Source organism: Nilaparvata lugens, chromosome 3, assembly GCF_014356525.2.
Source record: "Nilaparvata lugens isolate BPH chromosome 3, ASM1435652v1, whole genome shotgun sequence".
Lineage (NCBI taxonomy): Eukaryota > Metazoa > Arthropoda > Insecta > Hemiptera > Delphacidae > Nilaparvata > Nilaparvata lugens.
In genome coordinates this window covers 18,453,913-18,468,278 of record NC_052506.1, presented here as the reverse complement: position 1 = coordinate 18,468,278, position 14,366 = coordinate 18,453,913, and the positions used below count along the sequence as shown (strand labels likewise).

Below are 14,366 nucleotides of genomic sequence, written 5' to 3'. Positions count from 1 at the left end.
CCAATGATAATATTATAATCGATTTTTAAATGGAAAATATTTTAATTTTAAGTTTTTGCAATGTATTGTATATGAAAATTTTTATATTTTTCACATTTGTAAAGTTTGTTTAATGATTTTGGCAATAAATATTTCTTTCTTTCTTTCTTTTCTTTCTCTCACATGCCATGTCTTTCTTTGAGCTCCTCCATATCAAGTGCATCTTCGCAATCATTTACCTGTATTTTCTCTTTTTCCGGATCTTCACTCTTCTATTCCCGTTTCTCAATTCCCCTATACCGAAAATGCCTGCTCGTTATACTCCGTACAAAATTACTTTTTACTTGGAGGAATATGCGGCACAGAGAAACGGAGGGAGATCAGCCAATTACAGTGATGGATAGCGTCATAGGTGGAAGCGCAGTTGCCAATTTGTCGATTAGAATCAGTAGAGTCAGTGCTTGCAGAGAGAAAACTTCGTAAGTTCAACTTGAGCGCTTCAATACTCACTAAATTAGAGAACGCTGGCCGGTTCAAACGGTAACATCGCCGCCGTTGTATCCCTACCGCTCTATGCCTTCTCTGCTGCTCATGTTCATCTCAAGTCAAAAGTTATTTTGTACAGAGTATAGTTCTCCATCATATTCTCCTTTAACTTCTCTTCATATTCTCCCTTCATACTCCCTTTATACTCTCTTTTCATAGTTCATACTCCCTTAAATTCTCCCTCATATTCTCTCTTCTACTTTTTCGTCCATCGTTCTCACTCGACATTGTTCGATCCATTGTTGTTCGTAGATAGAGATCCGCCTGTCAAACATGAGAAGATTGTCGACTATCTGACATCAATCATCTCAACAGGTGGGCGCTTTGGATCCTAGGGACCAGAATCTATTAAACGCCGCTTGCTGTAGTTAGATATTCATATTTTATCGCTTACGTCAATACACCGGGGATTTTCCTTGTAACTTACTGACGTGGAAAATTGGCTCCTAGATGCCTTATATTAGGTTTTGAACATGATAGCGTTGGAAATTAAGTTATAATCTATTCTAATAATTTTTGGATTAAATTTTCCGTATCAAAAATTTAAATAGATCTATAAAATTCATCTTTCCAAAATTAATCATCTCTCAACTATTCACATATCTCAACATGAGACGATGAATAAATTATAATTTTGTCAGTTATAATTAACTTATTTCTAGGATCAGTACGAGTTATTGCAGAGATCTCTGTAATACTTATAAATAATACATCCTACACAATAACTAATATTTTCTTAATCACAATAGTTTATGTTATATTAATCATATAACCGTATATTTATTGGCGTTTTTCCAGTATTGCATGAAATTTGACATGTTGTGAGACCGGACTCCTCAAACTAGACGCCATCATCTTCTAATTGCCTCATGTATGACGATAAAATATTATTTTACATTATCATGCCACAATTATTCTCTAGAATTTATTATTGAATTGTTTCATAATTGAGCACTCTTATTCTATAGAATGGCTATTCTATACTAATATGAGAATATAGCTTATCCTTTACATAATCCTCTAAAGGTATCAATAGGATTCCTCTATAGGTATCAATTAGCTACATTGATCCAAGTTTACAAATCCTTCCAATTTGTATACTATCATAATATTGGTATCAATCGTGATTTATCATAATTCAACAATACTATGATTCATCACAATTGTAATTCATAATGATTTAAACTATATATTAATCACACAGATCGATTCTAGAGTAGCATATACATCGGAGTTTCACAGAAGCTCTGAGATTTCATAAGGAAGATAGAACAGGATCGCAGTATGACTCACTAATAAATTGATTAAGTTGGAAATGGTGACAATTTTGCCAAGTGCCATCGATAAACAAACATTAATCATGAGAGGCGGAATGCAGTTTATTTGCAAGACAAGCACCGGAAGTTCTTCAAAGTAGGAGAGAAAGCAACAATCCGACAGAATTTCCAGACGAGAGAATAGAAATTCTCTTCATTAGCATTCTAGGCGTCGCCCGGCGACTTCTTGCTAGTTTGCCAATTGAACAAAACTTGTAACTTTTACTGGAGAATGCCATAATATTGAATGCTCCCTTGAACATTACTTTCAGAAGTTGAGAGAATTCCGGCAAAACATCAGCGCCTCAAGTCAAGCGGCAATGAAATGATATAAATAATATTGTTCAATTCCAATTCCTTCATTTCCTGCTTGAAACTTGTTTCAATGCTGTGAAAAGAATCAAATTCAGAGCATTTTCTTTGAAATAAGCCAGGCCTGCCCAGCTTTAATTCATGATACTTCTCAAAAGAACAGTCTTTTGCTCTGTTTGGCTTGGAAATTGTTCAAGCAAATGTGAGAATTTCCTTATGAAGATAATATTTCAAATGTGAACACAATCCCAAAATATAATAATTTGATGATGTCAAATGTCATGAAACCATCCATATCTAAAACCAAATGAACTTGATACTGTATTGCAAGACTTCATGAACAGATGTCATAAAAACAATACCGGTACACATTGGCTTGATATTGAGCTGTTATAATCACGCATAACTTATCTCGACGGAGCCCTCTTTCGATTCGAAACAAACCTCCAAAGGCAATTTCGGTCCTTAGAAGTTTTACAATAGAGTATCAAGTTCATATAGTTCTAGATTTAGATGGTTTCATGACATTTAAAATTATCACATTATTATATTTTAGGATTGGGTTCACATTTGAAATACTTTTATCTTCATATAGGGAAATTCTCACATTTGCATGAACAAAATGTTTCAAATTGAGCCAGGCTGATTCCTCATGATTGAAAAGTGTTGAAAGATTATAAGTGTTGAAAGATTATAAGTGTTGAAAGATCATAAGTGTTGAAAGATTATAAGTGTTGAAAAGTCATGTAGAATAGGAAAAATCCTGCCATACAGGAATAGAATAGTTTATGTATTGTTATTGGTTATTGATTCCATTTAATAGGATTACTCAGTATAACTGACTATTGTAAAATAGAACTTTCTAATTTGCATGAAACTGGATTCAGATACAGCACTCACAGACTAAACCAAAAAGTTATCAGCAGATCCTAGTATAATTTGTTTCTACATTGAATGACCCTCACTTCAATTGTTATGTTGAGCTTTATGACCATCTGATAAATATATGACTCTGCTAGAACTGATGCATTAACGATTGAACAGAATAGTTCAATCAGTGAACCAATAAATCAATTCCAATTATATTGTTCCAGTTATCAGAAATTGATCTAAAGACAGGATTTTATTCATTCAATTATCCAGAGAGTTTTTGGTCTTCGTACTTCTTTCCCAGGTGATAAATCAAGTGCTGTGTACTACAGCAGGTAGGACTAAACACTAATTGGCTAAACAGGTAGCTCGACTACAATAAACAAGTGAGAATAAACAACTGACTCATTCACTCCACTAGCACACATGTAATGGAAAACACATCTTCATGGCCAACCACCATGTTGACCTACTTCTGACCTGGTTCTGATAGTCTTGGTTTCATAGTCTGCCTAATAGTTTTCATAATTTTACTTTCACCACAGGAATAGACTTCGTGAATACGTCTACTAAATACAGCTATAGAGCTTTGACCTGTAAATATTCAATCAGATCTTCTGAGTTGTACTGTAGTTACAATAATCTAGTATACTGCACCTGAAATATAATGTGTCGAATTTGTTACTCTGATCGAGGTATATATTTGTTGAAGAGCATTGAGTCATCATAATGAGCATATCATACACAATTTATAAAATTATTCCCGAAATTATGAACCCCAAGTTATACAATTTTTACATAATTACATTTTCATTTTTAAATATTTCTTTTATGACCTCAAAAGCATTATCCTTAGGAATTGCCCTTCTTCCAAAATACAGAATTGAATAGAATACAAAAGTTGAGATGAGAAAAGCTACCTTGGCAATGGAAAATATTCAACACCCACACTTGGAACTTGTTAATTACTTTGCCGTGTTGATTATTACTCAGCATGCTCGTATGATAATTGTGTAGCCTTTCTCTGAATTTATTCATCTTCATACTTCATTAACTACATTTTTTGTGTATGCTTCTTCCAAGCAACACTTATGCAAAGCATATTCATTAGGTGTATTACTGTTTCAAGTTTAACAAATTTACATTTAGAACTGTTCAAGAAATCGTTCTATTTCCGTCCCTCGAAGTAACATTTTCAAAAAAATTGAAAAAATAGAAACTATTCAGTCTTGAATACCTGACTCTCTATTCTTCATTTTTACCTTGCATAACTTATAATCATAGCTATCACACTTCTATTGTGTCTAAATGAACGATAACTTGTACAGCATATAATTTCACTATATACAGTTAAACCCCATTGATATGACATATACCAATGCCCTTTATTTGGTAATACCATGGGATGAAGAACTAAGAAGTGTTTCCGCCTTCTTTGATGATACTCAACAATTTGATTATTTAGAAGTACACTCATTATGGATTTATTAAGGATTCATTAAGGACTCATTAAAGATTCATCAGATACTAGACCAGATCTTCTTTAATCTATCGTTTTATTGTAAGCATTTCAACCTCTTTGTGGACTTCTCCACTAAAAGTGTATTTATTTTATCTATTTACTGAAGATTTGACATCCGAAAATGGGTCGCCAAACTTAACAGTTCATCTGCTGTTGATAATTATATGAAATAGTGACATCCAAAACCATTAACTGAACATAAAAAATCCACAAATTATACTCATTTGAATAATTAATTCCTGAAAAGTTGAAGAATGAATAGGCTATAACCTTCTTCGATTCCTCAAGAGTTTATAGTGATTGCACAACATACTAAAATTTGAAGGCTATTTCCATTTAATAATGCGATCTATTTGATTCAAGCTCCCTCATAACATTTTTAAAAACCAAATTAGATTTTCATTTTACATTTCTGTTAGAATTTTTCTTCAAGTTATTCTCTCATTTTCTGACAATAAAGGATCTCTCATTATACCTTATGTCTACAACTCTATTTCTCTCATTTCGTCTCTTATTTAAAGTGAAATATTCCCCTTGTATACCTAATTTGAAAATGTCTTATCATTTACAGGTTCACTCGAAATTGCCGCTCGACAAAAGTTTTGACAAATACCTTACGACGTGTGCTAGTGCAGTGCGTGCGTGCGTATAGTGTGACATGTTGTTAGTGCGCGTTGCAAGTGCTGTCCAGTGATCAGTTGAGCCGGTGATCTGAAATTGAACCATGAAGTTGGTCCAGTGATCATAGTCGGTGATCAGTTGAGCTGGTGATCTGAATTTGAACCATGAAGTTGGTCTACTGGCTGCACTGCAATGGCTGAAGCAGGAAGGCTGAAGAGCAAGGCGCTCTATTCGACGCTGGTCTCGTGTCTGGGTCTCGCCTGTTTCGGGCTGGCACTGACGGCTCTCATTCTGCCGCTATGGGGCTACTTCGACAATCCTCGAGGTAAGTAGGCCTAGGTCCACATACTCTCATCTCAGTAACACATAAACTTAAGTAACTAGGAATAAACAAACACACAAATCCATATGAACACTCGGTGATCAGAAATACACACACATAAGAGTAACTAGAAGTACGCTCACAAACCCAGGATCACCTCAAACATAAACTCAGTAGCCAGAAGTACAGTAGCTCACACCAACTCGGTCCAACTTGACTCGCTTTGTGTCTAGGGTATTTGCACAAGGCCCCAATTAATACTGATTGATCATTGTTTTGCTTACCGCTGACAGAGCAGTTGAGTGCTTTTGGCTTCTGAATTGAGTGGGTGGACACAGTACTGCCATTTCAGGATTGCTATTGCATCACAACTCACCCTTGAAACGCTTGTTCAAGATTGGGCATAGAATGATAATATAGGCCACCTTGGAACTCACCCATGAAACCCTGTACTTAGTGATATGGATTGTCGTTGAATGACCTATGTTACTGCTAAAGAACGCACATACAAGTACGCTGTGCAGAATTGCTTCTATTTGACTTTGTCAATAGTAAATTTTTATTCATTGAAAAAATTAACAGTTTAAAACAATGTATAAAACTAATTCCGTGAAACAATTCTTCTGAAGGCTGAACCAGAGAGGTTGAAGATCAGTGATTGAAAAACGGTTGAAGACGTGAGAATCTGTTGCCAAAACCGAAATAAGAAAAGTTCAATAATAAAACATTCTGACTGTGTTTATAGCTCACCTGTTATAGTTTGCCTGTGGAAACGAAAACTGTACGCTCTCTTTGAACTCCATCTAGAAGAAAATTATTCATGAAGATAGTAGAGAAAACATGATTAAAGATTATTCCTGACAATATTATAGATGAGTCAGAAAGATATTTTCAAAATATACCTTTCATTTTTGTCGCAGATCAAACACTTGTGCATCGGTAGGCTATAAAATAGTACAGTATATATAGAGAGCATATTCACGAGTTGACCTACTAAAATTCAAACAAGGACAATCATTTACACTCTCACTCTCAATGAAGCTGTTTTCATAGTGATACAATAACTGTTAATTATTTTCAAAATTGTTTGCTATTGTCATCGAGTCTATGCATTCATACCATACTATGTGAACTGTTTTTAGAACAGAGGATTGTCCTCTCTGAACATATATTATTGTGTACTTTTTCATTTTCATTTTTATTCTTGTGTCCTTGGTTACTCAGGAGTCTTTCTACCATACAGCTATTACACTGTATGATTATTGTTATTGATGTTGTCGTTGAATGTTGATTAGTTTGATTATAGGATGAGTTTTAACTGATGAATCTCTCTTTAATATTTCCCACAAACATATATTCACAATTTACAACCTTCCAAAACTGGAAAGTGATAATGAAAAACTAAATTGAATAGACTTAAAATGTTGTCAAAAATCCACTTCAATTAAATAAAAATTAATATTTTACACGAAAGCATGCTCCTGTAAAATATTAATTTTTATTTAATTAAAGTGTATTTTTGACAACATTTTAAGTCTATTCAATTATGGAAAAGTTCCACAACATCAACATTCACTACACAAACTAAATGTTTTGATTCACGATACCACTTTCTATCATGAAAAGTAGAAGTCTCGTGGTATCTTTGAATGAAGTTTATAGTATATAGGTCATAAAAAGTTTTAAATAATGAAAGCCAACCTCTCAGTCACTGGCAGACCCAGAATAGCATTGAAGGGATCAGCGTAATCAATAATGAGACGAATTAGGCGTTGCGCCCTTGCTATTCTTCTCACAGCAACTCGACCTACAGAACGAAAACCTTCGAATAGAATTTCCACAGCTCTGACAAAAAAGTAAACAGCTGCCTACAAGAACAGCAACAACAACAACAGGAAAGTTCTGTAGGTGAAAATCAATAAGTCGTTTCTTGGTTACATTCACACCTTACTTCCGGATTAGAAACGAATGCAAGTCATACCCTTCCATAATATCCGTCAATCCTTCAGGAAGACTTTCTCAAGGATTCATTTCTGATAATATAGAGATTATAATTCATCTTAATTTTCATATTCATCATTCTTGTTATTAATTTGTTCATTATTAGTAAATTAATTATTATTATAAATTTGTTATAGCCTATAAATATGGTGGAATATAATCCGAAATTATCTCTCTGCCGAATGAAAACCATAAGAATATAATCAATAAGGAGTATCCTTAGTTTTTCTCTTCCATTCAGTGCTTTCTTGTGGAAATAAGAATAATAAATGAAATAATAATAAACAAAGATTATTTTTTATTTCGTATCTCCGACCTGGAAGAGTATTATGAAAGTGAATTTGATGGTAATAGATCATGTACGAGTACTTAAGAATAATTTCACAGTTTATTCAGTTTTTTATATTATATTCTTATGGCTTCCATTTGGCAGAGATCTAATTTCGGATTATATTTTAACATAAATATAGGCTAAAAAAATTAAAATTGATTAGCGGAAAAAGCTGGATGATTATTGACAAATATTACGAGTGAGTAGTTATTACTGTAGTTGAAAGTTTAGGACTAGTTATTTATAAGAACTATATACAATACAATAAACTGGGAAAAGTTCTTGGGAATTCATATTATTTCTGTGTTATCTTCATCTTGAGTCATTATTTTTAGACGCAACTACTTTCAGGATAGAATTATATAGCATATCTCAAATAATATCCAGTAGCTTAATCTCATGAATAATTTTAGTAAGAAATTTCCGGCTGATTCACTATATTATGTGAAGTTTAGGAGGTATTCAATGGAATTGGATGAGTAATGTTCTGAATATTTCAGCGAATTCAAGTGAGCTTGTCTTCAAAACTACCTGTTCTGAATTTTTACGTGATAAATAGTGACACCGCATCCTACACAACAGTTGAGTCATTCAATGTCTGCAGTGACAAATAGACGAGGCTCATAGAATTTGTTTGGAAGCTCACAAGAATTGTACTTCTCATGTTCAAATTTGTCATTTGAACGACCGTAGTTATTCAACTCGCTGATTGATAGCAACCTCTTGTATTACGTTTTTGTATTAGTTCTTGAAGTGTCACTAATTGATTATGTTCTTAGGCAACAAATGAGTTAATAGAATACACATTTCAAGGTGAAAATTCATGATAATATAGTTGAAAAGCTTGACATTACTAAGACATTAGCACGAAATATAACATGACCGTGGAATATCAAAACTCTACTTCTGTAATATATTGTTTTGTGCTAATTAAAGCAGGAAAAAATAATGGATCACACACCAGGAATTTGTGATTGATTCAAGCTCTCAACAAAAGCTCACCTAATTGAATGAATAAATTTATAACATATTTATTTGTTTATCATACTCATTTATTTATACAATCAAAAATCAAGTAGCTATGACTAGGAGAGAACAACAGGCTTTGTCCAAAACTGTTTTTCTACAAAATTATATATAAACATTAGACATAGGCTAGAATTAATTTGTCAGACTCTATCACAACTTCACCAGAAAATGTTCAATCATACGTTATTGCAATAGAATTATTAAACTTGGAGATAGTTATGTGCTGCAGACTCACTTCCTGGTAGTTTGGAACCCACCTTAAGCTGTAGGTCCGCTCATCTTCCACTATTATCCCTACCATTAGGCTACCCATGCACAAGCCCTGACTGAGTTCCTGTCTGCATCACCATCAGTTGAAAAAAAGAATGATGTGCTTGAAAAAATATTAGATAACTAGTTTATTTATTTAAAAAAATACATGTACCGGTATTTAATTGAACTAATACGTGTGATAATAGCTTCAGAGACTCATAGAAGACCTATATAGGCTTCTGCCAACTCAAACACAATTTCACAAAGCGTTCCCAAGAGAAAGGAGTGGATCTGATTGGCTGAAATGAAAGAGAATGGCCGCGAACTAATCAAACAGAGCATCAGAGAAGCAGGAGAAGGCAATCAGCAGACAACAGCACGGATAACAATGGCATAGACCGAGTTTCTTATATGGAGGAGTTATTTGGCTGGCTGGGCCGATTGTGGAGAGATAAAACCGCGCATCGCGCATCACACGGCTGTCTGTCGATCTGTTCCCCCGATGATTGAGCAATTGCAATCAGAACCGTGATTCGAATCGCTAGTGTTGCCCAGGTACATGTTTCTCTTCTCAAAATTATTATTAGTTCTCATGGAATAATGCTGTTTTAGGTGGCTTGGAAGAATGAATGACGCAACAGACTAGCTAGCTACATTAGAGGCAGGAATTTGACCTTGACTTTGACTTATGACGATAAAGTATTGTCACTGAGGATCATAGAATAAATCTATGTTTTCTCCATGTTATGTTCAATGGGGCTTTTCACATATCATTCTTAGCCAATTGGGCTAAGATTTTTCACAAGATATGAATATTTTAACCTCATCTTTCGTATCAAAATATTCTATAATCCACAATCATGTTGCCACACTATGAAGATTTACCTTTTTTATACACATTTTTTCTGGAGTGTGGGATTCCAATTGGGATTCGGGCACGAAATTAGTTGGAAAATGTGAATATCAGACATTAAAACAGAATTTTACTATTCTGGCTAGTTGAAGATGAATGACGAGTCTTATTATAATTATTGAAGCTTATTACGAAAGATCGAAGACGCCAATACGTAACTGCAATATTAATGTGAATCAGAAAATTCTTCAATCATAGATGTTTTTCCAACATCTTTTATTGTTCGGTAAACGTGAGGCTCTCTGATCAAATTATTGATCCTAAATAATGATAATGTTGATAATGTTGTGTTCAAAACATAAATAAATTTCAACCTTATTTGAATTATTGAATAAAAACTCGCATATTTAATCACATTTTAGCGACAATATTGAAACATTTCATAAAACTCTCTTGTAAGTAACTTTTTCTTGTAAATAAGCTCCTGGGAAATACTTAATATAATATATTAAATATATTATTGTATTTTCTGTCATCCCTGACCTATGTTCTATCAATATCATCTACATAATCATCTATTTGGCGATCCCTGAAGACTCTTCATAACTCTACATAATCCTAATCCTATCCTCATGAAACATGCCCGATATTGAAGGCATGTCAAAGTTAATAACACTGGAGCCCCAGCTAGGCGCCTAGACCATTATAATGGAAAGGGAATATGAGAGCAGTGACGCAGCCAGTGACTTAGTCAAAATGTTGCAGGATTTGCGTTGTTAGCTTGACGACACTACAGCTTGATCGTAATTCCATATTGATGATTGGAGCTCAAACTGCAGATTAAACTTGCGAATGTGGATAGCAACAACTAGGGAAGCCGCAGCAATTATAGTTGCGCCATTGCCCTTCACATGTATTAAGCCACTCAAACTCGGGCGGCTGATGAGTGGAGCAACTGTTGCCTGTTGATCATCAGTTGTTGCCAGCGAACCGTTCGGTCGAAACCAAAACTCGGCGAAACCACATGGCTGAGGTTTCATTTCGCTTCAATGGGCTGTGATATCGAAAACCAACTCGAGCGAATGGTCATCTAGCTGCTAAAACCACCATTACCACCATAGATTTTTCATCATGATAGCTATATTTAACGTGCTCACTCGTATATTTATCTCTTCATTATTATTTATCATTTCTCATTTTGACTTATTCTCAGCTATATTAATACATTACTCGCAAAATACACTTGAAAATCAACAATGAAGGTTGAATCTCAACAATGAATGTTGAAGCGCTGGTAATCTCTTCAACATTTGGAAAGCCCAAAGAATTGTAAGGTGAAAGACAGTGTTATTTGAAAATTCAAAAAAGTTCATAAAATTCTCATCTGAATATGCACATGTGTACATAGCCATATGAGAATTACTCGTATTACTGATAAAAAGTGGGTTGAGAAAGTCCAAAGTAGATAGAGTTGATATTACACTCACATAATTCAGCACTGAACCAATTCCGGGTTACCAGTGAGTCGATTTTGATTAATCAAAATTCACAATGATTAATTTCTAATTCCGAATAGACAAGGCCGAATTGCATCAATAGTGATGATCGTGAAATATAGGCTCCCAATGTTATGATTGAAAACAATAATTGAATGCTAAAAAAATCGAGAGGAACATAAATAAGAATAGCAGTTGAACGTGCTTTATCAGCTCTCCTTGATGATTTTTCACTTTATTAGTTTATTTTTAGCAATTAAATTTCACGAGAAACAGCTTGAAGAGAAGATAAAGGAATGGAACTGTTTGAATCGTTGCAAGTAGCCTTCTCATTCGTTAGTAAACAAGCGGTTTTTAGTCTCTTTACGACTGTAGCAATCGATTTGCCAAGCCCAATGACGTATCCCGTTAAATGTAACTTCTCAACGTAATGTAACTTCTCAATGAGGTGGAAAGGTTATTGAGGAAAATATTTTTAAATTCTTGCTGTTGAAGATTTTCAAACTCTACATTAACAGTGTTCAATAATATAAGAAAACCAGAAGAGTCGCTTCAGATGAAGAACACATGGATTAAGTGAAGAATGAGAATTGGGCATTTTATTTTGAACTTGGAAGAAAATTGTGAGGGAAAGTGGAGAACTATTTGAGGGGAAATGGAGAAGTTATAAGGAACATTATGAGAGAACAAGTGAGCGTGACTTGTACGTAAGCTTTGGAAATTCTGATGGATCTTTAGGCCTAGCGATATTCTCATGTGTACTAATGGGTTTTTAATCAGGCTCTGACAATGCCTTTGCTTCTTTGTTTCAAACGGTCGTTCATTATTCTGATGGTTATTAACTAATTTACAAATTTCATTACCATTCTCTCACTTGTTCAGAATCAATGATAAATCTTTCAAAATCAAGAGATTGTTCGTGATACCAAGCTTACCCTAAAATAACCCTACCTAAAAGCTTACCTAAAATTATTACCAAGTTGGCCTTAAATAACTACTATTGAGGTACAATACTGCTACATCAACAAAATAATAACTTGATTTGAGAATCAAATACTTTGTTCTCTCTCACATTTCGTTTGCTATTCTTCCTCCAAATATTTTTCTTGATAATACAACTCTTTATCATGTAACTTTTTAACAGTAGATAATCAGTAGCAGAGGTTGTAGTGCTGTATTTCAAGATAAATAAGTGACAGATCTCATTGTTATCAACAAATGATCCTTTTCTTAGAAAATATTTTTCTTAAATTCATGTTCCCCTTTTGGGTGTATATTTCAAATCGCTGAATTATTTCTTCCACTTTTGGCTGTTTACTCTAACATGATTTAGAATTAATGTCCTCTTCTCCATCAAAGAGAGCGTAGAAATTCTTAAGGAAAAGACACTGCAGATCGATAAAATAGCTGAAACCAGAGTTTGCAAATTCTCTAAGCTTGGCTTACTTCAGATACGCTATTTACAATGATGAATGAATAACGCACATTCTATCTCCTCGTTCCTAAATTAATTGGAATAATAGGACACTTTAGGTGGTATTATTTTATCTCCCTTCTTATATATGTAGATCATTTATATTCTCAAATGTATTGTAATACATAGTATAATGTATATTGTACTATATAATTTATACTAATGTATACATAGTGCATTCATATATTCTATAGTTCACGAATCACTGAAGGCAGAAAAACTTTCCCTATATGTAAAGTTATTTGAAACTTATTGGCATTGCAGTCGAGTTCTCAAGGCGAGCAATATGAAGAGAACGTTTCAGGAATTCAGTAATGCAGCTGGCTGTTTGCATTCAATCTGATTTAATACAATCTTGTGAGCAAAAATTAAGAGCGTAGCCTATCAATTGATGACAATTCAACTCAATGTCTGATGACTAATTTGAATGATTGATTGAATTAAAAAACCAGTATCTTACAGTCTATTATATACTTTTGTGAATTGAAAATTGAATAGGATTCAGCTCACATGTTCATATTTGTATTGCTATGTTCAGTTATTCGAGTTGTTACAAAATTTTCTTTATTCATAACTTTTTCCAAGAATGATAGATGTGTATTTAGTACCAAAAAATCACCGTCCTCTAATTTTCATCCCTACCTAGAACGTATTACTCTACGATAGAGTGATTTAATTTCTTTCTCCTTTCATTATGACAGTATCTATTCATTGCAAACTGCTTCATAATAGGTACTTAGAGAGTACACGGTCACTCTACCCACTCAATGGATGATATGAATGAGTAAGTCTCTTTAAAAAATGTCATTTGATTAATGATCCAGCTTGGTGCCAGAATTAAGACATGCATCCTAGTTAGTTTAAAACTTCCCATTCATTTCAATTTTTCCCTCCATACTTCACTACTAATCCCATAAGATTAATTCTGAAGTATTTATAACAATACAAGCACATTTTTCCTCGTCCATTGTCCTGGTTTCTCTTGAATCTCCATTCATCACATCTGTCGTCAGTAGATTCGTTGCCAAATTCTTCTTCTTATTCTTCTTCTTCCCCTTCTCTTCCGTTTCCATATCTAGCGCTTCACCAAAGTTCGAAAATAGAACTGACAAACTTGTGAAAAAACTTCACATTTCATATTCGACGGCGCTGTATAATTTCAGTTGTATAAGAAAAATAGAATGGTCAGGAGATCATAGAGACCGAGCAGGTTTATCTTGGCCAGTTCACATGGGAAAAAAGCGACTCTCGAGTGATAATTTTTCAAAACTTATGGGAAAATAGCATCTGCTCTTGGCGGCTTACACGTTTCGTTAGACTCTTGTGATAAATCGATTTTATTATTATTTATATTTCTTGGAGAATCACCTACATCCTCAGTAGGCCAAGGATACGTTAATCGTAAAATAGTCCATAATATTCGATGGTAAAGAACTTGTAGA

General features: G+C 33.9%; 1 protein-coding gene across 1 annotated transcript in view; it reads left to right on the top strand.

The window, feature by feature from the left end:
- Nucleotides 1–14,366, top strand: part of LOC111051995 — a 77,581-nt gene that overhangs the window by 5,880 nt on the left and 57,335 nt on the right. The window contains exon 2 of the mRNA XM_039423160.1: nt 5,117–5,491. Coding sequence (XP_039279094.1) covers nt 5,359–5,491 — 133 coding nt within the window. The 5' untranslated portion in view covers nt 5,117–5,358. The remainder of the gene's footprint in view (nt 1–5,116; nt 5,492–14,366) is intronic.